At 38.5% G+C, this 27345-nt stretch overlaps 1 protein-coding gene across 1 annotated transcript in view; it reads right to left on the reverse strand.

Moving 5' to 3' along the window:
• Window positions 1-27345, reverse strand: part of LOC149154063 (insulin-degrading enzyme-like 1, peroxisomal) — a 474120-nt gene that overhangs the window by 255578 nt on the left and 191197 nt on the right. The window contains exon 13 of the mRNA XM_089445838.1: window positions 25349-25435. Within this exon, the coding sequence (XP_089301964.1) occupies window positions 25349-25435 (87 nt within the window). The remainder of the gene's footprint in view (window positions 1-25348; window positions 25436-27345) is intronic.

Below are 27345 nucleotides of genomic sequence, written 5' to 3' on the forward strand. Positions count from 1 at the left end.
CCATTGTCTAGATGAACAGTTCCAGTCCCTACAACACTAAGAGATCTATCATCACCAACATATATATTTTTGGTGTTACAATCATTTAAAGAAGAAAACATGGCTTTGTTTTTGGCCATGTGATAAGAAGCTCCAGAATCAATGAGCCACTCATGAGAATGAGACGAAGAAGGTACATTTAGTGCTTAACCAGACCGAGATGCTTGATAACCACATGCAAAAAGTGTTATTCCTGAAGATGAAGTTGAAGTTTAAGAGTGCTCCAAATCGATGTTATGCTTCTTCATTGCTACTTCCAAATCTTCCATCTTCTTAAAGCATTTGGATTCTAAGTGGCCATCTCGATTACAAAAGTGGCAATGTCTATCAGTCTTCTTCCCTTTGTTTTTATTTGCCTTATCATTTTGTTGAAATGATTTTTCATTTTGAGACTAAAATTGCTTAGGACCCTTGTTTGGTATAGGACCATTCTTTTTAGGATACAACTTCTTAGGGTTCTTTGAATTTGGTTGTTGCTAGGCGGTTAAGGCTTTCTTAGAAGAGTTTACAAGATTAAGAAGACCAAGATGTAAGAGTTTTTCTTGTTCTCTTATTAAAGAATCACAAAAGGAATTAAAGGAAGGGGAGTTGTAGTCTTGTCCTTGAAAAATGAAAGCTTCTCTTGTAGAATGGAAGGTGGAAACAAATACAGAGTAGGCTGGTCTCAACTTGGTAAAAATGGAATAGATAAGGCTACCATCTTCTTTCTTAACCTTAACACCTTCCAAGAGAAGTCTAAGGGTCTTGAACTTGGACAAAAAATCTTCAATGGAAGAAAAATTATTGGGGTCCAATGTAAGCAACTCATTTTCGAGTTGATGGGCTCTAATTTCATTTTTAATTCCAAAAACTTTAGTGAGTTGTTTCATTGCTTCATTAGGAGTATCAAGTTCTGCGATATGGAATCTAAGGTCTGAAGAAATAGACATCCCTATCAACCCACGTGCTTGATCTTGCCTATTTTCCCATTTGGCTGCCTTATCTTCATCTTGAGGTTTGGTTTCTTGGCCTGAGGCTATTCTGTAAAGACCTTTACTTCTAAGTAAATCCACAATGTAGGACCACCATTGGAAGTAGTTGGTGCTGTCAAGAATAACTTGGCATGGACTTTCCATTTTAACAGAAACTGAAGTTGTAGATGCTGAAACTAAGTGTTCCAATGGAAAGATATCGAAAAAATAGGCTGATTCAAAAAAAAAGGCTTTGAAAACGGCTTCTGGATAAAAAAGTTATGGCTTTTTGAAGAAAAGTTGTTGAAGATGCCGACGAAGTGCATGAATATGCAGAAATGAATGATAATGTTATATTTAAAAAAAATCCCCCCCCCCCCTCTAAACATAAATCTAATTAGCTCACTTTTAAAAAAAAAATATGTGAGTCACTTCTATAAATAAGTGAAAGTCACTTTTACAATGGTACTTTATGAGCTACTCACTAAATTGTAACTTAAATAAAAGATAAAGAGACTTTAGAATTATAAGTGACTCACTTTTTATAATGGGTGAGAACACTTTTACATAAAGTAACTTTAAAACATAAGCTACATGTGCTTTTTGAAAAAGTAACTCAACAAAAAGAAAGACTTGAACCCAAGACCTCTATTCTCATAAAGTAACTTTGGACCAAGTGAGCTAGTTTAAAAGGTTAGTAATTTTTGGAAAAGAGGAAGGGGTTTTTTTTTGTACTCACTGAAACTTTGGGGTGCGTGCTTACTTGAGAAAGCTCTTTTTTGCCTACAAAACAAAAACCACAAAACCCAACACGGACATACAAAAAAAAAAAAATAAACCTTATGGTTTGAAGTTAGCTTTACCTGGAAACGATAAATTTTCCTCAATGTTTTTGATTTCCCGAGATCACACTAAGGCACGGCGGAAAAGAGCATACGCATGAGAAAAATCCTTCCTTTCTGTTTCTGATTTGCCCAGATTGCACAGAGTCGTAGGGCCAAGAGCATACGCAAAAATGAAAGGTATAGATCCGGTAAAAAAAAACAGAGAGCTAAATAAACCAAAATAAACAAAGAGAAAATAACTAAAAACTGCAAATAAACATTGTATACCTCCAGAGCTTAAAAATGACGTAGCTAGGGCTACTGGAAACCTTTCCGCGTCAAACAAAAAGGGGTTCCTCACTGGAACAGATGCTCCTAACACAATAGAGCAGTCCTCTCGGCCCGAAAGCAGTCAGAAACAGTAGGTCTAGGAAACGATAGTTAGATGCAGTTCTACTGGCTTCAGGTTTGGACCACCAACAGATGCAGCCCTCAAATAACTCTGATACCATATAGGAATTTACAGGGTAAGTTCCTTAGACAGAACACCAAAGGACACTGCTCACAAACAGATCACAGATCAATACACCAGTATTCTTGATGCGGTTAAAACCCTCAAAGAGGGAAACAGTCCACGGCCTTAGCCAACGCGGCCACTTCAGGCAATTTATTAAAAAAAGAATGAAAATTTACATAAGCTTCTCTCATGAACGGTTCCCCTACAAATGACCCTCCATGCTCTTTAAATATAGATCATGGACCAATCGGGTGTTAAGCCAAGGATCAAGTGTCGATAATAGTGAAGAGAGAATGAACCGTCGAATCACTACATATCGTGACCATCGGATTGTAAGTTACAAAAGTACATAGTAAAGAAACACACTTTACCTAACTCTACACTAGACCAAGTTATACTTAACTATTTCCTATGTGTCAAAATATCCTAACAAAATGAATTAAATGTACAAATGGAAGTCATGTTGGCTTGGCATAAAGACATGTCAGTTCGTAAGTTCAAGTCGGCTCAAATTAAGAGCACACACTACTATTAATAGTAAATACCCACGAAGGGTTAGCACGAATGACACAAGGAAAATTTTGTATGCCTCTGAAATTTCGCATATAGGAGTAGAGCCACAATAGGGTTTGACTGCACCTCGTTTGGGGTTTAGGTGCAGTCATGATCTCGGATGTATGGAGCAGAAATAACTTCGGATGAGGACGCAACAGTGAGTTGAAGTCTGGGCTCAACACATTCTCGGCATATAGTTGATCTTCATGATGGCAATCTCGGCATCAAAGATAAAATGACCTCGCATGACAAGGAGCAGTATTGGCAGAGTTCGCATTGAAGATGAATCTCGCATGGAAAATGGAGCAGAGATCTCCCTTACGACATACATGTGAATGAATCTGCCTCGTCATATATATATCTTATATACATGTATTCTCGGCCTAGATGGAAAGTAGATCTCGGTGGATCTACTTCATGAGCAATCAATGTAAACTTCAGAATCCTTGTTGCCCTTACTATCACGACCTAATAGAAATCATAGTGATCCTGAAGGTATTATCTCAGTCTCAGCATATAATCACGTTGAAGAGAATTTCAGTGATCACTATGTCTACTGCAATCTAAACAGTGACAATCAAGTCAAGAGCTATAGTCTTGGTATACTCAAAGGGAGTAGGAAGAAACCATGATAGTTACAACCTTGTCATAAAGAAGGAAGTTGTGATAATGATGACTAGGATAAATAGTCTCATGATCTCATGATGTAACACATCAACTCTAGATGTTGACATGATCTTGTTATGAAAGATCACAATCTTGATGAATGATGGAGAGATCACCTCGGCGATAATATCAAAGATTAGTCATGGAGCAGATATTAGAAGATCTCAGTGACGGCTTCAATGGTGCAGCGATCATGATGATCTTAGCAGTGTTAACGAAAGAGGATTGATTTCTTGGTCTTGGAGAGGCGGAATGTATCAAGAGTCATGGTCTTGGTATTCATCAATGGAATCTCTATAAGAAGAATTTTGTGTGGGTTTTCCTCTCCAAGAGGGAGAGGTTATGGCCGTGGCAGAAAGCCAAATATTTGTGTTCTTGTCTCTTTTGTTTTTTTTGGTAGCAGTTGATGAAGTGAAAACACACACTAATAATGAATGAAAGATCAAGGTAATATAAATTGCTTAAATACTTCACAAATTGTTATCATGATAAGAAGAATTATCTTAATTATCTTTGCCCTAGATTCTTCAACATGAAGGAGTTCATGACAAATGTCATCGATGAGCCAGCAGATCCACAATCGCTGGCAACCTTCAAGAACCGAAAAACCTTGTGGACCAGGAATCGGTCCAGGACCAGTAAAAAACTAGGAAAAAAACGGTTTACCAAAAACACATAAAATATTCATATTTTAAAGAAAAGCGTATATATTAATGTGCATCCATATGAATCCAAACCATTTATACACAAATATGCTAAAGTTCGCATTTATATATCAAGTAATAGTGCATATAACCAAAATAGCACTTAGTGCAAAACATCATTGAATCAAAAAAAATCAAGAAGCATGCTCTAAAAGGCCTTTATAGTCCAAAATAACATGATAGTATGATACTACAGTCTACAAGAAGTGTCGACACTACAGCGCTGGAAGAAGTGTATGATACTACAGTCTTCTTCTAGCACTTTGTCTTCTAGCACTTCTTCTTCCAATTAGAGTCCTTTTACCTTAGAGAGATTGGCTCCTTCGCTAGGCTTGGGATTCCTTGTAGGGTTGATCTCTCATCCAAACAATGAACTGTTCACTATCTGTTGTTATGACTCAGACATACCCTTATTGCACCTCGCATGTGTGACTGTTTCTAGCCCTAGAAATAGTCCTTTATAATTCGGTCTCCTTCTTTCTTACTTCACCTAATGTCCTTCTTCCACACTGGAGTAGGAGGCCTTTATGGGCCTAGTTTTAGCCCCAAACAAACAGAAATGTCAAACTATGATCTTACTGTTGTTATAGCTACAGACTGTCCTTCATTCCCTCACAGATGTGATTGTGTACACTGTATACCCTAGAAACAGTCCCTTATTCTTCGTTTTTCCTCCTCTTCTCTTCGTTGCCCTAGTAGCCCCTTTACCTTGGCTTCCTTCAACCTTCTTGTTCTCTTTCTCTTGCGGATTTCAGAGCACAATTGATGCGTTGTCTTTGGAGTGGACAGCCTCTATAAGTAGAGGATTGTCCCTCCATTTAAGCTGACATGACTAACTGCATTTAGGTTGACTTGTCTTCTTAATTGTAGGTCGACTTTGAGGGCAGTTTGGTGGCTGACTTGTTGAGCAGACTTCGGATAGTTTCCATGATGTTGTAGCATGCTTAAAGGAGCTTGTTGAAGGTGCCATTGCCTAGGAGTAGACTTGACTTTGCTTGGAGGTTTCCCTTTGACTTTAATATATATTTATACATAGTGTAACATGCCCTTAAGGCCTTCAATATTTTATCTCGACTATTTGACTCACCTATAGCACTTTGACATGTGTTAGACCTACTACAATGAGTAAGAAATTCATTGTCATTATAAAAATAATATTTCTTTTCTTGAATAAGTACAAATATCAAAAGTATATTTATGAAGACCGAACCTAGATACACTTCCTTCAACACTCCCTCTTAACTAGGGAGGTATTCATACAACATTACAAGGTGTTTGGCTATTATCAATCTTGAAGAATTCACATAAGAGAAACCGGATTTGCAATCCATCTATTATATCATCATATTCATCAGCATTGTCATAGTGCAAGGCCTTCACGAATAGCTCCATCTCTTTACGAGACCAGGGGCTACAATGCTGGCGAGACCAATGATTTATAGACACCTTTATCATTGCCTCTCAAGGTACATACCCACCCGGGTGTTCACCGAGTATGACCTTCTAGGACTATTCTTATCTTGGGTTCCCAGCCCTCAAAGAATATCAGTCCTTTTGCCTACTCTTGTATTGGATGCCCTACACATCCTCAAAGAGTATCGAATGCCAGATGATTACCCAATCCTCCCATTCTTTCATTTTGAGTGAAGACAAGAATGTTGTGTCTAACTTGTGTCTACATTTCCATTCATGGCCTTCATCTAGACTTACAGTTGTTAATCTTGGTTTAGTGCATGACCTATGAAATGGAAAACACAATTGTCACTGCTTTGTAATCAGGGGTGATCCAAAACTCCCTCTTGATTAGGGACCTGTCAGAGCTCCCTCTTAACTGGGGACTCTTTCCTTCATCAGCAGCTTCTTCTTCATGGGTTCTTCAGCTACTTGATCTCCTTCCTTTCTTTATGTCCTGAAGTCTTTGTTCAAACTTCTTCTAGGTAGGGCACCATCCATCGATCACTTTCCTTCTTGGTTTGTCATGTCATTGCTTCGTGGAAAGTGACCATCAGGTTTTCTTGTCATGTTGGCTACTCCTTTGTCATCTTGTCCATGCTTCGGAATATTCTTCTCATGGATGCTTTGCAGTACTTGCTAGGTTACATGCTTTGACCTAGTAGCCCATCATGTCTTTATCCTGAATATTGCTTCAACATTGCTTTTTCTTTTGTTGGATGGCTTCTTTGTCATGACATCTTTGTGGAGTAGAATCAATTATTTGCACCTTTTATATCTCCAAGGCCTTCATAGGTGTCAAGGGTCCTTTCTTCCTTTATCAGAGTTCATGCCTTCTTGGTGATCATGGTGTTCTTCACATGCTCGATCTCTTTCTTCATTAGCTTCTTCTCAGATAGATAGGGAAACCATCTAATGCTTCTTGTGAGAGCATTCCTTCATTGCTTGCTTTCTGGACTTGTCAGCATTTCTTCTTGCTTCTTAGTCAGCAATCTTATGCTCCTTATGTGCACATATTCTTTTGTTGACCTTCATTGCATTGTGGTACATCCCTTCGAGCATGTTCTTTGTGAAATAGATTCTTTCATGCTTGATCATGTTATAGAACTATACCCATGACTTAATAATATACAAATGATAACATGAGTTAAACTTTGATGCATGCATACCTCATCTTGATTCTCCTTTGATCATCCGTTGGTGTGGCCCTTCTTGCTTCATCTTAGCTTGCCTGCATATCATTCTTTTCTTGAAACCCATGAATGGGATTCCCGATGAAACATCTACTTTGGTCCATGAACCTTCTTTTGAAGATTCCATCATAGGATCTTAAAGATCCTTGCCTTGCAAATGTTTCCTCTCTTTTGATGATGTAGGTCATCTAAGATTCTTATCATGATCAATTTTTCTATCATGTATGAGGTCCTATATTAGGTATGCTTCTTCTACACGAATATCTTGAGCTATATCTACCATGCTCCTATATTCTAGAAGATACTTTTACTTATGCATTTTTGTTCTTATCATAAATGCTACATCTACATGAGTATCTAGAACTCTATGTACATCATGTTGCTAGATTCTAGAGGATGCTTCTAGCCATGCAATTTTAATTTATTTCTACATGCTCCTATTCAACTCAAAACTTGGAAAGAAGTCTGGAGGTAAAGAGTTTGACCTAGTCATAGTAGAGATCCGGAGGATCTTCCTTCTTTTGCTTCTTTCCTTCTTCATTCATCTCTTGAGTTATGTGAGCTTCTTCCCTCTTCCTTTTGTTGTTGTCCCTTTTAAGCTTAGGACAATTCCTTTTGTAGTGTCCATATTCTTGGCATCCAAAACATTGGATCTTGGACATGTCTTTGTTGTTTGTTCTTCGTGGACCAAACTTGCCAAATCTACCATTTCTTTTGGCCATGGTAGCAAATGCTTGCTCCTTTGATCCCACATCTTCTTTTCCCTTACGTTTGGTTTCCTCTGTTCTGCATAGAGACCACATTTCACTAAGAGTGGTTGCTTCCTTCTTGGCATATATGCTAGATGTGAAGTTTCCCCACTGCTCAAGTAGAGCATTCATTACTACAGTTGTCATTTCTCTGTCAGACATGACTTCCCTAAGCCCTTGAAGTTGATATATCATTTCAAAGATTTTCATGAAGTAGGGAGCTATTCCTTCCTTTGTTATCTTTATCTTGTATAATTCATTCCTCAAAGATATTACTTCTCTGGTTGTGGATACCGAGAATAGCTCTATTAGCTTATTATAAATTTCTTTTAATCTCTCAAACTTGGAGACATAAGGAATGAGAGAGTCTTTGATTGATTCTATCAGAATCCTTTGCGCTCTTGTCTCATCCTTATTGTACTTGGCTTAGGTTTGAGTCTGTTCCTTAGCAAGGATAGCGATATTCCCTTTGACATGCTCTAGGATTTCATTCTCTTTGAGTAGTAGATCAGTCCTCTTCTTCCATGCAAGAAAATTATTGGTACCTACCAATTTATTGCTTTCCTTGCAAAAAGACATTGATGTATATTCAGAAGGGGACATGTACTTACTTGATAGATTTTGAGATGTAATGGATTTGCTTCCTCCTTGAAGGCTTGATGGCTTGTCTTCCCTGGATCTTGATGTTCTTCAAGTTGCCTTCTTCAAGTGGACTTTGCTTGGTGATGAGGTTTGTTTGAAGACTTGTAGGTCCTGCTTCAATCTGCTCTTCTTTGTGGGTGCCTTTATATAAGGCTCTTCTTCTAGCTTTCTAGACCTCCTTGGTGAATGATGCATTGTAGACCCTTCTTGACCTTGAAGTGATTGGAACTTATAGGCTTGATATTTCAATCTTGTAGATGCTTCTCCTTGAGAAGTGTTCTTGAGTTGCCCTTTCTTTGATGTGTCACCTTAGCTCTAATACAATGTTGAAGAATCTTAGGGCAAAGTAGTGTAGTGTGATTCTTCGTTACTTGATAACCATTTGTGAAGTCTTTTTACTTTTCTTATTAGTTTATTCTTCTTCTTCTTCTTATTAGTGCATATGTGTGTACTTCATCAAACTGCTACCAAAACATAAAAAAAAAAGAACACAAGATGTTGGCTCTCTGCCAGGGCCAAAACCTCTCTTCTCTTAAGAGGAAAACCCTTTACTGCATTTCTCTTATTGAAGCTTCTATTGATCAATGCCAAACCCTAGACCCCTAACTAAGAGATCCTCCCAGCACAAGTCAAGTCTTTACTTCTTTCTACACCATATACCTTCGCACTTCTTCCGACACTTTGTCTTCTAGCACTTCGTCTTCCAATTAGAGTCCTTTTACCTTAGAGAGATAGGCTCCTTCACTAGGCTTGGGAGTCCTTGTAGGCTTGATCTCTCATCCAAACAATGAACTGTTCACTAGTTGTTGTTATAGCTCAGACATACCCTTACTACACCTCGCATGTGTGACTATTTCTAGCCCTAGAAACAGTGCTTTATACTTCGGTCTCCTTCTTTCTTACTTCGCTTGATGGCCTTCTTCCACGTTGGAGTAGGAGGCCTTTATGGGCCTAGTTTTAGCCCCAAACAAATAGAAATATCCAACTGTGATCTTACTATTGTAATAGTCGCAGAATGTCCTTCATTCCCTCGCATGTGCGACTGTGTATACCCTAGAAACAGTCCCTTACTCTTCGTTGTTCCTCCTCTTCTCTTCGTTGCCCTAGTAGCCCCTTTACCTTGGCTTCCTTCGACCTTCTTGTTCTCTTTCTCTTACGGATTTCAGAGCACAATTGATGCATTGTCTTTGGAGTGGACAACCTCTATAAATAGAGGATTGTCCCTCCATTTAAGCCGACTTGACTGACTGCATTTAGGCCGACTTGTCTTCTTAATTGTAGGCCGACTTTGAGGGTAGTTTGGTGGCTGACTTGTTGAGCAGACTTCGAATAGTTTCCATGGTGTTGTAGCATGCTTGAAGGAGCTTGTGTCATTGCCTAGGAGTAGACTTGACATTGCTTGGAGGTTTCCCTTTGACTTTAATATATATTTATACATAGTGTAACATGCCCTTAAGGCCTTCAATATTTTCTCTTGACTATTTGACTCACCTATAGCACTTTGACATGTGCTACACCTACTACAATGAGCAAGAAACTCATTGTCATATATTATAAATATAGTATTTCTTTTCTTGAATAAGTACAAATATCAAAAGTACATTTATGAAGACCAAACCTAGTTACACTTCCTTCAACAAGGTGGATCAGAGTATGCGCAATGGCAGATATAAAGAAGTTTTTGTTTGGCATTATGAGTAGTTTCAGTGGAGTAACAGTTTTGGCAGGGAAATTTGATCCATATTGACAGGTAGAATCAACAGTGGCAATCAGTATCAAGCATAACATAATAGGGGGAGATAGGTTGTCTAATGTAGTAAGCATTAAGGAAGAAAAGCAGTTAAAGGAAGACAAACATCTTGCAGGGAGATAGAGGAAAGCATTTCGTAAGGGGAGTACAGGCAGGTTACAGGACCACAAAATTAGGCATATTTTCAAGGGGAGTCACCCTTTTCCATTGATGTCAAAGGGGGAGAGAAATCAAGAGAATAAGACTGAGGCACGAAGTCAAGCGGACCAGTGATCGTAGGGGGAGTACATGTGTTGCCATTAATGACAAAGTGGGAGATTGTTGAAGGGTGTTGTTATTGATGCCAACATAAGTTAATGAATGTTCTTATATTTTTTTGGATTGCATAAAGTTGGAAGCTCCATTGAAGGATGGTTGGAAGCCCTAGCTCTAGGATTTGGATTCCCTGGATGATGGACATACTCCGCACTTGTTGGAGTTTTCTGAAGAAGTAAATCATTGAATTTCCCTTAGAGATCCTCGTCATTGGATTATCCTCATCAAGCTGATTCTGGTGGAATGTGGCACGTCACGAGAGGCCTCATAGTTTGTGAGTTATGCCAGATTGAACAATAAGGACCCATTTTGGGGGCAAAATCCCCACAAGGAGATGATGTGGCAATCTTTCATTGACCAGCATATCTTTCACATCAAGGGAGTTGGGTTTTCCTCAATTTAAGCATTAACTTATTCTTGAAGGGCTTTGAAAATTATTTTATATTTTCAAAAGGTCTTGACTTCAAAGTCAAATTGGAACCTAAAGGTAGACGACCTGATCCTTGGGCTACAAGTTTAAATAAAATTTAATTTCAAAAGGGGATTACCATCTTGAAACTCCTCCTATGGCTCACTCTTAGAAGCCCCTCCATAAACTATAAAAAGGGCACTCCTTTCATCCTCAAAAGTATGAACTTAAAACAAAAAATCATTACTGAACATTGATCTGAAATCTACTCTCAGCCGTGCAGAGAAAGGAAGCATTATTCAACTGGCTAGGGTTTGATTTTATTTTTGATTTAGGGATCCGTTGATTAATTGCAGGTGGAGATCTAAGGCTATATGTTAAACTCTACAATGGTCTCGGTCCTTATCAAAGCAAGCAGCAATTGATGATACTATCACAGAAGCATCATAGAGTCAAATTGTGGAGCTTTTCGGTACTCTTAATACAGTGCATATGAATTCATTGCAGACCAAGCTAAGTCTACTTTTAACAAGAGCATGGGCTAGTCATTAATCATTTTTTAGCAGCGGTTAGTTATAGACCCCTGTAGCAAATTATCAAAAGAGAAGGTAGGGTTTTTGGCTCAGGGTTGCGTTGAGTTCTTACAAGAATAACAATTCTGTGGCAAATCACCCTGGGATTTGTTGGGAGTTTTGGGTGTTTCTTTTCGGATTCGTTTTGTTGCAAGAAGATCATCCTTGGCCCTCTACGGCCGCAAAATCTGAGCAAAAATTCATCACTACAAACCAGTAAAAAGGCTAAATTGCTTGCAGCTATCTCAATTCAGCGAAAGTAGTAAAAGGTTGCCTCATATCCTGGTTCGTTGAGATCACTTTAGCTAGGGCTAATAGCTCTGTTTATTACCTTCTGTGACAGTCCTCTAGGCTCACAGATCTGCGAAGGCTTGCGTTCAAATTACTAATCTATCTGAAGGCCAACGGAACTTACTCATTTGTTTCAGGACTATCTCTCAGTTATTCTTGAGGCTCGGTGTTATAATTTTTTTATCAAGATCTGTAGGAGTTCGAGCAATAGACTTTCCTTGATCTATACCAGATTCATCTCGAGCCAGTTAAATCAATAATTATGACAGACTTGACTCTCTGAAATAGCACAATTCGATGAGGATAGCATAAATTATAAGAAGGGTTACGTTTATCTTCAGTCCTAGCCCTATTCAAGCTAACAAGATAGCGTGCAAACTAAATATGAGAATCATTTGTTATAGGCACGAGTTTGTAGAGATGTTTGCAGCCCCAAATAAAGTCAACCTCACAAAATGATCACAGTAGCATAAGGACCAAATAATTGAGGACTGTGCATTATGAAGCAAAAGAAAAACGCAACATCGTATGCGGCCTTGAAGTACTACTATTCATTGTTCTCACAATTGCAAGCTTTCAGGTATCATTCTTTCACTAATTGCAGACTTGAGACAGTTAAAGGATTTGAAAGTGTAACCTAGCACAGTGGCAGATATTGTTGAATATCTCATGGGATCTGGACAATGATAACAGTAGAAAAGTATCATTATTCTCTTGCATCTGTTGAAGTTGTCCAGCTGTAAGAAGACTCATTATTTGTTTCTTCAATCATTCTCAAAGCGGCAAAGCATCATGAAGCAGTCTGGCTCAAAGTTCATCTGGTCATAAACAGTATTAGTCCTGTTTTGCAGAGTTGTCAACACAGAAATTTATTGCTATGGTTAAACAAGAGCAGATTTGGTATCTTGGATTGTGCTAGGATTTTTCTTTGTAGCATGTGATAGGCAATGAAGAAGAGGTATTTATGTACTGATGTTGAGCAGTGACAGTGGACTGGGTGTACAAAGAATGTGTGCCAGAGTTTGCAGGAAGGATAACTGTGAAAGCTTGAATTGACATTGATACATATGGTATATGACAGTAAGTCGCAGTATTGGTAGCTTGTTGGAAATTGGAAAGCAGCAGCCAAGGTTTGGACTGTTTGAGATAGTGTGATACATAGTAATATTTATGACAGTATGTCCCTACAACAACATTAACCTTGATACTAACAGATAACCTTGATGATTGACAGTAATAGTGATTTGACTATGACCTTGCTGATAAATGGCATTTATTGTGATGTGAATTGAGAATTGTGACAGTGCCAAGGATTTGAGACAGCAGAAGGGGCTTGTATGTTTTTGTTGCAACAGCTGGGACAGTTAAAGGCTCAGCACAGGACAGATTGGTGGTATCTAGGTTTGTGCTCGTGAGAACCAGTAAACAGTAAGAGCAATGACAGTATTACAAGTTTGTGATGCCAGAGCAGATACGCTGCAGATTATTGTGTTCATGATTGCACATACTTCTACTTGAGTTATTAACAGATTTATCTATACGACAAGCAGTGTTGGTTATAGCTGTGAAGCTAGCATTTGACATGCAGTTTCGACAGAGATAGAAGTGGTTGACATTGACAACTAGAGGTTGATGTGCAGAGGAATATTTGATTGACAGAGATTGTATTGCAGTTCTTTTGTATCGATTCAGAGCACAGGTGGATCCAGTCTGAAAATTGTGAAATGTGATCTGCTGACTGATCAGGGTGGTCGGGTGGTGCAAGGCAAGAGAGTGGAGTCTCCTTCAAGTTGGAGTTTAAGAACACTTCAGGGTAGCAAGGTGGTGCTAGAGCATGTTGTAGCTTGCACAGGGCATTGGAGCGTCTATTCAGTTGCAGCTGGTGAACAGGGTGTTGGAGCGTCCTTCATGTTGGAGCTTGTAAACTAGGGCTTCAGAGTGTCCTCCCAGTTGCAGTTGGTAAACACGGCGTTCGAGCATCCTACAGGTTGGAGCTTGTAAACCAAGGGGTTGGAGCCTGTAAACCAAGGGGTCGGAGCTTCCTTCAGTTGGAGCTGAAAACTTGATGTAAATCTTATTGAAGACCAATATTAAGAAGAGTTTGGTATTTTTTGTGTTAATTTTAGGTAACAATGGTATGTTCTATGCTTAAGAGCAATTTACTTCAATTTTTCTTATTAGCCCAATGTCAATTTCCAAATTAGCAATCACATTGACATGACAGTAAATGCAGATAGAACATAAATAAAAACAGTAGAAGACAAGCCAACACAAGAGGACACAAGATGTGTTGCATGCCAGGGACAAACCCCAATGTGGGGAAACCCTTTAATCAATTCTTCTTATTATTCTTCAAAAGTTCAGTAGAGAGAGTCCAATATACAAAATTCACTTGCCCAATCAAAGTCAAAATCTGTCCAGTCAAATAGCAATCAACAGGAAGCCCTAACCAGAAAATCAACGCTGGTCAACATGGCAGAATTTTTCCTCCAAATCAGCTCGATCAAACCCAATCAACTCGGCCTCCAATAGCAATCCAAATCAGTCCGGAAAATATCAGTCAAACTCGGTCAACGCAGAGGTCAAACCTGCAGTCAACTTTTATGCGGTCAACACAGAGGTCAAACCTGCAATCAGCTTTTCTGCGGTCAACGTTGGAGCCTTATTGCTCCTCGTTGTACCATATCCCGAATAAAGTGGTACCTGATATCAATATGCTTGCAGCGGTCATGAAACACGGGATTCTCAGAAAGATGAATCCTTCTTTGGTTATCACAAAAGATCATGGTGGTATCCAGCACATGCCCAAAGTTCAAACAGCTCACTAAAGTGCTTCCTCAACCAAACAGCTTCACAGGAAGCCATACTAGCAGCAATATATTCGGCCTCAGCGATGCTCAAAGCAACTGACTTCGTCTTCCTGCTCCTCCAGGATATCGAAGCAGAACCTAGAGAGAAGCAACATCTCGATGTGCTTTTACGATCCACCACACTGCCAGCCTAGTCAGCATCAAAATAACCATGGAGCGTTACATTCTCGACACTGTATCTCAATCCATAGGGGATTGTACCCCGGACATATCTCAAGAGATTATTGGCAGCAATCCAACGTATGTGATGAGGCTGGACCATAAACTGACTCAATGTATTCACTACAAAACATATGTCCGGACGGGAGTTCACTAAAAACATCAGGCCCCCCACGAGTTGATGATACTCAGAAGGATTTCCCAAATCGGGCCCAGCAGCACTTTTGCATAACTTCTTGAAGTTAAGTTCCATCGGAGTAGTCACAGACTTGCAGTCCACCATCCCAAATCTTTCAAGTAGCTTCACAATGTATTTTCATTGAGAAAGGAAAATCTCAGCTGCCTTTTGCCAGACCTCCAACCCTAGAAAATGATGCATCAGTCCTAGGTCCTTCATTTCAAACTCGGAAGCCAACTCCCTCTTACATTGATGAATAAGAGGGTTTTCACCTATCAGAAAGAGATCGTCCACAAAAAGTACCAAGATGAGAGGTTTGTCATTCTCAACCTTAAGGTAAAGGTTTGGATCAGCTTCACTTCTTGTAAAACCCAACTTCATCAGATAGTTGTCGATCCTCTCATACCAAGCTCGGGGAGCTTGCTTCAACCCATAGAGGGCTTTCTTCAGCCTGCATAGATGTGTCTGACGATCGTGAACTTCGAACCCCTCGGGTTGTTCTACATAGACTTCCTCCCTAATTGAACCATGCAAGAAGGTTGTCTTGACATCCATCTAGTGTAGATTCCATCCTTGCGAGGCAACAAGGGCTATAATCGAACGGATGGTGGTATATCGGGCAACAGGTGCAAATATCTCATCGTAGTCCACACCTTCCTTTTGAGAGAAACCTCGAGCAACAAATCTGGCCTTGAACTTTTCAACACTTCCATTAGCTCCATGCTTGACCTTGTAGAGCCATTTGAGGTGACAACAGATTTGTCCTTGGGTCTAAGGACCAAATCCCAGACATCATTCTTCATAATCGACTCATACTCCTTGTTCATAGCATCCTTCCAAACTTGGTGCTTCACAGCTTCTTCGAATGTGCAAGGCTGAGATTGAACAATGGTGCTCATCGCAGTGAAGTACCCTTGGTACCTATTCAGCTTCTTACTTTCACGAAATGTCCTCCTTGGAGCAACATGTCTCTCGGCATCTTCGAGAGTTTCCCTAAGCCATGAGGGTCTCCTTTTTGAGGAGGAGGGCTCATGAGGAGGTGGATCAATGGGATCGATTGGTCCTTCAACATCGGGCATCAGCTCATCCTGTGGTTCTCCCTTATTTCCTGAATCTGCTTCTTTGTCCTTCCTTGGAATAGGAAGGTTACTAATCGTTCCAAGGGAAACATCTTCATCAAAGGTGACATCATGACTTATCTCCATTTCTCTTTGACCAGGCACATAGATTCTATATGCCTTAGAAGTTTCACTGTAACCCACAAATGTTCCTTTCTTCCCAGATGCTTCCAATTTGCTTCTCTTTTCTTGCGGCAAATGAAAATATACGGGACTACCAAAAATTCTAAAGTGAGAAACATCAGGGTTCTTATCGGTGAAAACTTCTTCGGGAGTTTTGGAGTCCAATGCTCGATGAGGGCATCTATTTTGAACATACATAGCAATGTTGACAGCTTCCACCCATAAGAAATTCGAAAGGCTTTGATCATGAAGCATTGCACGAGTGGCTTCTATAATAGAACGGTTCTTCCTTTCAGCAAACACCATTTTTCTCAAGAGTATATGCGGTAGTAGTCTCCCTCTTAATGCCAGCTTCTCTATAATAGTCATTGAACTCATTTGATTCATATTTGGTTCCATTATCGGCCCTCAATATTTTGATCTTCTTCTCGGCTTAAATTTTGACCAAGGCTTTGAAAGAACGGAACCATGAGAATACTTCGTCGTTCTTCTTCAAGAAATATATCCAAGTTTTGCGAGAGAAATCATCCACAAAGATAGCATAATATAAATATCCTCCCAAAGATGTCACGGGCATCATACCAAATAGATCAGAATGAACCAATTGAAATGTGTCGGTAGTCTTGCTATCACTTGAGGAGAGTGGTCCCCTAGTATGTTTTCCTTCTGCACATCCCTGACAAACACCTTCACGTTCTACTTTAAATTCGGGCATACCTGTCACCATCTTCTTCACATCAGGCAGAGCCTTATAATGTAAATGAGCAAACCTCCAGTGCCATAATTCGGATTGGAGAGATGTGTCGCAAGACACAGCTCCCAATGGGCTTCCTCCAACTTGTATAGGCTATCAACCCTGAATCCAAGAGTAAATGCATCTTTGAAATTCCTTTTCCAAACACGTACCTTTCCATCAATGAATGCCACCTTCAATCCTTTGTCTTCCATGGCCGAGATAGATACCAGATTCTTCTTTAGATCAAGTACATATAGAACTTCTTGTAGATGAATGGTGTTACCTTGATTCAATTGAAGAGTAACATTCCCAACCCCCTTCACGAGATAGGTGGCATTGTCCCCAAGAATGATTTCCAAATTTGTATCCTTTTCTATCAGATTTTAAAGAGCTTCCTTATACCCAGTGAAGTGCCTTGAGGCACCACTATCAATCGCCCAATTTCCCAAGGTATGCGAAGGAGAGGCAGCAAAGATGGCAGATATAAGATAAAATTATTTTTGCTTGTTATCAACAACATTAGATTCACCATACCTAGAGTTTCTTGATCTTTTGGGAGGTCGACCATTTCCATGTTGAGTAACGGGAGCATTCCTTTTTCCTTTGTTGTTGAATCTACCATTCCTTTGATTGTTGTTGCCCTTGAAATTGTTGTTGTGGTTGTCATCATCATGAGGTGTGTCCCTTCTATTAGGACACTCCCTAGCATAGTGGCCAAACTTGTTACAAAAGAAGCATCTTCCCTTCCCTCCATTTTTGAATCTCGGTCTTCCTTGACATTGCTTCTTTGAACCTGCATTGTTCTTCTTTTTAGCATGAGCAGAGAATGCAGTAGGATCATTCCTATTTGAAGGCATGTCCATTTCCATCATCCTTGTCTCTTCTTAAGACCATCTAGTCAGCAATTCTTCAAAACCTAGAATCCTATCGTTGTTAAGGATAGTAGTGTTGAACACGTGCCATTCACAAGGGAATCCTCCAAGGGAAATGAGAGTGAGTTCCCTATCAGCAATAACTTCTCCTATTGAAAGTAGATCATTTTTTATCTCAATAATCCTCATGAAGTAGGATTGAATATCTTCACCTCTTCCCTTCTTTATGTCCTTCAATTTGTTCTTGAGAAAGAGGACTTGGTTTGCATTGCTAGCTTTGAACATGCCAACCAACCTGTCATATATCTCCTTTGATGTGTTCAAATCGAAGATGGAAATTAACTAAATGCTTATGAATAGAATCCCTGATGATCTTCTTGGCTTTGACTTCACCTTTCTTGTACTTTGTCTTAGCGGCTTCCGGTGCATTTGAAAGAGGTTCAGTAATCTTTCCCTGCACATAGTCCATAACATCTTGCTCTTCTAAAGTCAAATCAAGAGACATCTTCGATGTATGATAATTAGACTTAACATGAAGCTTGTCATCAAATTTGAAGTAGGATGAAGAGGCGATTGAATCTTGTCCTTGATCAATAGATCTCAATGATTTCTCTTCTCACTCTTGCTTGGGCTTTGTCTTCACCTCAACTCTGATACCATGTTAATTTTAGGTAACAATGGTATGTTCTATGCTTAAGAGCAATTTACTTCAATTTTTTTTATTAGCCCAATATCAATTTCTAGATTAGCAATCACATTAACATGATAGTACATGCAGATAGAAAATAAATAAAAATAGTAGAAGACGAGCCAACACAAGAGGACACAAGATGTGGCGCATGCGAAGGACAAACCCCAATGTGGGGAAACCCTTTGATCAATTCTTCTTATTATTCTTCAAAATTTCAGCAAAGAGAGAGTACAACATACAAAATTAACTTGCCTAATCAAAGTCAAAATCTGTCCAATCAAATAGCAGCCAATAGGAAGCCCTAACCAAAAAGTCAACACTAGTCAACGTGGCAGAATTTTTCCTCCAAATCAGCTCAGTCAAACCCAGTCAACTCGGCCTCCAACAGCAAAATAGTCTGAAAAATATTAGTCAAACTCGGTCAATGCAGAGGTCAAACCTGCAGTCCACTTTTTTGCAGTCAAGACTGGACAAACAGCTCAAATTGCCTCGATTTTTGTGCCTAGAAATGCGGCCTGCCCAAATAGAATATTCCCCAAGAAAAATGCAATCAAACTCAGTCAATTGCAGCTCGGTCAACGCTGGTCAAACCCTTCTGTAATTCGGTCAATGCCCAAAACAAAATTCCAGACTTGTCGTTCGCACATGTGGAGAGAGAGGCTACCCAGAAATGTGTACGACCCAATCAAATGAGAGCGAGGTGTGAATGATGAGTGTCCAAATGAGGTAGATGCTCCTTCTATTTATATGCAACGTTGAGGATGAATAGACGTGTCTTTTGGGCTTTTGAGCCTACATTAAGTTGTTGGCCGACCTTGACAATTTGTCCATAAACGAAATAAATTCATTATTCCATTTGTACATGTCAGGATGAGATGATCTTTGGATCAATCCTACACCTCTCGGAAAGAGGAATCCAAGAAAAAAATCAGTTGCATCATATGAGTTGTCCAAGGTGGAGTTTGGCCCTAGTTGCCAATTTTAACATTTTGTCCCGAAAGGGTTTACACCTAAAAATCTCTGTGTCTATTCTCTCTATTTGTTATGCATTGTTCAATGGTGTTGATGGTGTTTATGTTTATCTGATGCTAATAACAATTAATGCTCTATGGAATTAAAAATATACTAATTGATAAAAATATTGATTCACTGTCAAAGGAACATAGCTCAAGTGGTATGGTCCACGATTTTTGTCCCAAGTAGCATGGGTTCAAGTCTCCGAAGACATGTTGGCCCGTGTGACATTTATGAAATAATTCTACTAATGGTGGAATAGTGGCAGCAGTTTCTATGAAGTTACCGATTGTGCCTAGTGGAATGTACTCATTACTGTTAAAAAAAAAAAGAATTATTGATTCACCCCTTCTTAGTATTTCCAACAATTGGTATCAGAGTAGGTTTCTTTAGTAGCAGCTTAACAGTTGGAAGGCAGATCTCTTAGTACAAAGGTGGGAAAATCAAAGAGAAAAACAAAGAAGTAAGTTGCCAAGCATTCAAAAGAATCAAAGGTACTTCCAGGTATTGACATAGTTTCAGATTCTATTACCATTGGCGAAGAGAAACAAGATGGTCTAACTCCTATGTTCAGTGAATTAAGTTTTGTATTCTGTAAAGACAAAATGGAAGCTTATTTGACAGCTCAAGGATATTATGTATGGCACTCTATTGATTTTGTTTTTGATTTAGGGATTCGTTGATTAATTACAAGTGGACACCTAAGGCTATATGTTAAACTCTACTATGGTCTTGACCCTTATCAAAGTAAGCAGCAATTGATGATACTATCACAGAAGCATCATACAGTTGAATTGTGTAGCTTTTCGGTACTCTTAATACCGTGCATCCAAATTCATTGCAGACCAAGCGAAGTCTAGTTTTAAAAGGAGTGTGGGCCAGTCATTAATCACAGGTGAGAAGCAACTTGTTATAGATCCCTGTAGTGAATTATCAAAAGAAAAGGCAGGGTTTTTGGCTCAGGGTTGCGTTGAGTTCTTACAAGAATAGCATTTTTGTGGCAAATCACTCTGGAATCTGTTGGGAGTTTTGGGTGTTTCTTTTGGGATTCGTTGTGTTGTAGGAAGCACACCTTTGGCCCTCTAGGGAAACAAAATCCAAGCAAAAATTCATCACTACAAGACAGTAATAAGGTTAAATTGCTTGCGTCCATCTCAATTCAGCAAAAGTAGTAAAAGGTTGCCTCATATCCTGGTTCATTGAGATTATTTTAGCTAGGGCAAATAGCTTTGTTGATTACCTTCTGCAGCAGTCCTCTAGGCTCACAGATTTGTGAAGGCTTGCGTTCAAATTACTAATCTATCTGTAGGCCAGTGAAACTTACTCATTTTTTTCAAGACTATCTCTCAGCTATTCTTGGGGTTCGATGTTATCATTTTTTATCAAGATCTGTCTAAGTTCAAGCAATAGACTTTCCTTGACCTATACCGGATTTATCTCGAGCCAGTTAAATCAATCATTATGACAGACTTGATTCTCTGAAATAGCAGGATTCAATGAGGGTGGCATAAATTATAAGGGTCACATTAATCTTCAGTCCTAGCTCTATTCAAATTTCAAGCTACAAGATAGCGTGCAAACTAACTATGAAATCATTTGTTACAGGCACGAGTTTGTATAGATGTTTGCAGCACTAAATAAAGTCGACCTCACAAAATGATCACAGTAGAATAAGGACCAAATAATTGAGGACTGTGTATTACGAACCAAAAAAAAAGGCAGCATCATATGCAGCCCTGAAGGAGGACTACTATTCATTGTTCTCACAATTGCAAGTTTTCAAGTATCATTCATTCACTAATTGCAGACTTGAGATACTTAAAAGGATTTTACAACAAATTCTTTTAATTTTGAAAATTTACAACAACAGCAATTTTCACAAAATTGAAGAGCAGAGATAATTAGAAGAAAAAACACTACAAATTTAGAGAAAAATGGAACAATTACTGGAAACTTAGCTTTATTTATATGATATATGCTATTACAACAGAAATAGTTGAGATGGAATAAAAAGAAATGAAGCACTAGTTGAGGATCTGAATGATCCTCACTCCAATATCGCTGAAGCTCCATGAAACTTCTGGATGAAGTCTCCTCAAGGAGTGTTGGGGTTTTGTCCAACACATACACACAATGGAAACCCAAGGGTTTTTGTCCTGGGGCTTGCTGAAACTGGGAACTTCATTCTCCAAACCTCACTACAACAAATAAACAACAAAACCAAGATGTCCCAAATGATCTCATTCTCCTCCTTTTAAAGGGCCAATAAATAGATCTATAATCTTCTAGAAGTATTTTATTTTGATTGTTTTAGTATTATTCTAGAAACTCCCCCTTGACTTCATCTAAGTGACTTTTAATTTTATTTTATTTTACTTAAGTCACTTTTGGCCTTTTTCCTTCAATTAATCATTTTCTCCTTCTTTTATTTAATGAAGTGACTAATAAAAGTCACTTTTAATCTAGGAAAATGGTAAATCACCCACCATACTTTCTCTGGCTGTTGGAAGTCACTTCTCATAATCCCATCCTGTAGATCTTCTCGTTCTGGTTCCAACGAGCTATTACACTAAGGTTTTCCATCGAATATTCCTCCCAGAATGCCACCTTAAGCATAATTAATTAAGTTAGGCTCAATAATAACCCCGTTTTATGGGATTATCGGAATACAACGAAGCCAAAAGAAAGTTGTGAGAAACTAACCCTAATGATGGAATATGCCAAGCGAATGTCATCAGACCCCATAAAACCCCTTTGGGAAGTCTAATAACGTAATCCTGCGCTTGTGACCTGGCCATCACGTACCCTAGAAATCCATCCTAGTTGTACTATAAAAGAAACTGAAAATGGGGACATTAAATACTTAAGGTTGTAAAGACTAGATTTGCTAGCTATTACCTCATTTTTAGGTGCCTTTTGAAGATAAGAGAGACATTGGCTAGTATGGTCTCAAGTGAATCATTGTAAGGTTTGAAGGGCAAGGTTGCATTCATATCTAATATACATGAATTTCAAGAGGTAGGGGTCACCATTATTGATGGTCATTTTTGGGCAAATGCTAGGTATATTTTGCAATTCACCAAGCCCATTTACAATATGATTTGGTTGGCCGCTATAGATTAGCGAGTGAATAGGGAGGTGTGCGATCAAATGGACAGCAAGGTAGTTTGTTGAGCTCAAAGATGCAATCATGTATGATCATATTCATAAAAATGTGGTCAAAATTCAGCACTCACTAATATTTTGATCCTAGTACTATCATGGATGTCTGCATGCATAGAACATTGATTCAAAACATATTGATCAATCTAAGGGAAATTATTAATGTAATGACGAAGGAAACAATGAACAAAGTATGCCTTCGTGAATTGAGACAAACCCAAACATTATTCCAAATCGATGACAGATATACTATTGGGCCTAATGGAATCATAGAGGGTGTAGTACTTTCCATTGGCACCTAGGAATGCCCTATAGACTTCGTGGTGCTTCAAACAAAACTAAAAGAGGTTCTCTGCAAGAAGTTGTCATTAATGTTGAAAATTGGTAGCTCAAGGATGAATTTCTAAAAATAGAAAGTCTAAAAATAGTAAGGCTCAAGATAGTAAATCACCTTGCATCAATTGGTAAATAGGTATTGTTGATGAAAAATCACTTCTTATAATTAATCAATCCTAATAGTTCAATCTCGACTTAATATTTTATCATCAATATTATTATTATTCTCTTTAAGATATTATTATTATTATTAAAAGAAATTTCAAGGCACTCAATCATGGCTCTCAGTAATGTTCTCTTACACTCTCTTTCACTCATTAAAGCACGTCATAAAAGATTCTCTTACACTCAATAAAAGCATGTCATAAAAGATTCCTCTTACGCACCTTTTAATGCATATGTTACACTCTCTCTTAAAAGCATAAGTTTCAAAGGCATGTGTACCTCCTTAATGACATGAGTTACACTCAAGGCATGCGAGATTCATCCATTGAAGGCATGCATTGTCTCTCTCCATAATGGCTAAAGTTACTCTTCCTAAATTGGCATATGTTACTCTCTCTCGTGGCATGCGAGTTACTCCTTTATGGCATGGATTCATTGCTCCTCCTATATACATGTGCCCCATTCTTTCTCCCCTCATTACCTGTGCATTGTGAAAGAAGAATTTGAACTTGAGAAAGAGGTGGAGAGAGTTAAAGAAGATTGTGAGAGAGACTTGGAGGGTAAGAGCAGAACTTGGTGAGTCAAGGTTGATTCAGTGCTTCAGTGTTTCAGTGCTGATTTAGTTGAAGGGAAGGTTGATTCAGTGTGAGCATGTGTTGCTGCTACCAGTGATCTTCATGCTACATCTTGTTCAGATTTGGGTGAACTTACTCATTCTCTTGATCTCTCATTGTACTTTGTATCTCTGCTGAACAATTGATTTCTAATAGAAGAAGAATCTGGTTGGGTTTTCCCCTTGTGGGTTTTGCCCTGGTCATTGGACTTAAATTCTCCATGTCTCATTGTAATTTTGGTTGTCTTCTATTGTGCATTTGATTTATGTTCTATCTACAATTGTTTATCTAATATTGCAGCATAAAGAGGTTTTGTAATAAGTGATTGTTACAGCATAGAACACCAGAATTTCAACAATTAATGGGTGGTGTTGAGATAACGCCACCTTTAGACATCCTCCAAGTTGCGTTTAAGAAAGGATGTGAGAATATTTAATGTAAACCAACTTGAGGCATTTGTGGGACCTTTGGGACCATTTCATATATTGTTTTGAACAGTTTAGTGGTTATTGCAATTATTGCGGTCCCACACTTTGGGGTCTTAGAGGAAAACCCAAAGACTATTTATTGGTGAGGTTCTAGCCTCATTTGACAATGAACAATATGCACATTATGCTCTTTGGGATCTTTTTATTAAGATGTGCTTCACTATTTAAGGGTGTTTCTGAACACCACCGTTCCACCAGTTACCACTATGGGCTCATCGTAAAATGCTCACATAGTTGCTCTAAATTTATCAATTCACAGCTAGTCAAGCTACTTTTTATTCAAGTCAAATCAGGTTTGCATAAGCCAATGTTAGGCATTTTTATAGATAGTGTTCTCCCAACTACCACACCTTTGTAGTTGAATATAGAGTGCATGATATCTTGAAGCTTACACACCCAAATTGATAAAGATAAAGTGTACTCTTGAGATTTTGTAGCATTAATAAGTAGGAGATCTGGAGCCCATCAATATTTTAGATATCATTTCCCTCTTCATTTTCTAATATAGTGTTTTACACCTATCCTTAGCTTAGGTATATATCATTTTTACGATAAGTATCTAGCAGACCCTAATTGCATTTAACTTGCAAACTAATTTGTATTTCTGTCCTAATGAACACACATAAACATCCATATATACACATACATACATGCATATAGATATGCATATTGATCAAGGACACGAGTATAATTTTATTTCATTTCTCATGTATGAACATATGATAAGTTATAACTTAGATGTGCTAAGCATGTTAGCTGTTGTAATTGGGTGTCTTGGTATATCCACACTGTGTGTGCTTATTGTTAGTGTTTATAAATGTTTAAATTTATTTTGACCAAAAAAATGATATCCATGTTATTCTCCTTGTCAGTTTTGCTTCTTGCTTCAATTTCTTTTCTTTGAATATGTGAAGGGTAAGAGACTTAACTGTAGATCAAATATCATTTGATTCTTGAAAATTTTCAGAAGAGATCATGAAAGAAGTATGCATAGCTCCTCATAAAAGGGAATCATTGTAGATTATATTCAAATTTCTCATTGTAAATAAAATAGAAGTGAGATAGATAACAAAGAAAATGATGATAGTATATGCTATGACAATAAACAAGACAGAAATTGTGGACCTAATAGCCATTCAAAATTAGGCAATATCTGTACATAAAAAGAACTGAAACCAACAAAGGATTACTTACCTCTAAGTTTGAAGCAATGTTTGTTACATAGTTAATTGGTGGAATCTTGTCTTGGAAATGAAACATTGTATTGCAAATACCCCGTACCTTCAAACAAAACGAATGTCATGTTAGAACCTTCCAAATTATGGTGTAAATTCTCATCCAGCACAAAATTCTATTCTAAAAAGTCTTTATCCCTTATGGAAAGAAGGATAAAAAAGTGATGGCATATTTGTCTCCGAAAGGTACAAAAACATTTATTACTTGTTGAAAAGCAAATGAGACTAGCAGCCACATTTAAGCCATGTGTGTGAAATGAGAATTTCATCTGAACTCATAGGTTTACAGCAACAATAATGAAAAAATAAACTGAAAAAATGTGTCTGCGTGACTTAAATAAACATGACAAAAAGAACAATCATAGCAGTACCCTTAAGAACACAGAAAATGGCATTAAGCTCATGTTCAAGCAAGACTCTATCCTGAGATGAATGTATGACAAAAAAATATACAATAATATTACCTGAACATGTGATGATAACTCAACTGGAAAAGGGGAGTGTCCTCTGTACACATAAAGGACCATGGATATGACAATTGGGACAAAACCGTTCACCCAAGTAAGCCTTGGTAATAAGGAATTCCTCGTGACCTTGTGACTTAATTCATGACCAACTCATAAGTAATAAAGAGATTGCATCATTAACATATAATCGTCGTTCCATCAACCACATTTATAAATAACTAGAGGACGAAAAAATAAGACAAAACAAAATAGACCATGATAACTGTTTTGGGGCTAACATGTACCCCCCTTCTACACTTGATCATCTTGATCAATGTTGATTCGGGGTAGCATCGGATGTGCTCTAGCCATGAAAATTGGTGGAGAGGCTAAAGCACATGAGATCTCCAAGACCTAGAAATGGTTTGAGCAAATTCTAACCGGTTTGGGAGATATTAAAATAATTAATATTTTTAATGGAGTTCCTAAGTCTAAACTTATGAAAAATAAAATATTAATGGGTATTAATATAAAACTGGGTTAAAAGGTTCCAAAAGCCATGGATCAAGCCAAATCTAATCTTAGCCGTTGATTAGAGATTTAATCTCAGCCGTTGATGGACCAACGAGAAACGTATAAGAGGAGGCTTGAGGGTCAGTTAGAGAATACACCAGAGTGATCAGTCATTCTATTCTCTAGAGCGGGGTTTGCTAAGAGAGATAGAATCAATGATCAGCAGCAAGGGGCAGTGAATACATAGCAAAGAGGCAGAGTTGGTACCAAAGAGACAGCGCAGAGCCCGGAGAGGTTGACGCTGAGGTAGTTGGTTGCTACGCAGAAGCAGCCAGGAGCTGCGCAGAGACAGGAGAGGCCAGTGTGTGAGACGCAGAGGGTCTAGGGGTTGACGCAGAAGCTCCAGAAGCTGACGCAGAGGCTAGCAGAGCTGACGCAGGGCCAAGAGGCAGCGCTGGAAGGATTTCGTGGGACAGACTGGGTGCTGGTGAGCCGGATAGGGTGATGTAGTCCCTATCAGAGTGACGCAGAGCAGTGAGAGTTGCAATTGTTGCTATGGGATCGTTCATCCGATGATTATTCAACCGGAATATCTGTCTCCAAGGAGAGGTACTACTGTCGAGGGCATTCTCTATTGGGTGAGCCATTTCTGGCACCCTGGTTGTATTCTAGAAACTGCATAATAATAAAACCCTCTGAATAGTTGTACCAATTTTCCCGCATTGGGTTTTTTCGGGGATATTGGTCCAAAAATAACGATGTCACTTGTGTGTTTGTTTTCTTTCAGTTGATGATCTGTAGATGTTGATACTGTACTTGTGTTTATTTTCAGTATTTACATGGTAAATAAATTGTTAAGTAATTAAACAAGTAGGAAGAAATAAACCAGATAGTACAAGAAGAATTTCTAATGAGTTAAACTTAGAAATTCCAACATGGTATCAAAGGATGGTTGCAGATCACAGGAAAATTGAGGGCATCAGCCGAGCAGAGCATT

This window comes from Pinus tabuliformis, chromosome 9, assembly GCF_031772625.1.
Source record: "Pinus tabuliformis cultivar Carrire ecotype Pingquan chromosome 9, CPIR1, whole genome shotgun sequence".
NCBI classification, from domain to species: domain Eukaryota; kingdom Viridiplantae; phylum Streptophyta; class Pinopsida; order Pinales; family Pinaceae; genus Pinus; species Pinus tabuliformis.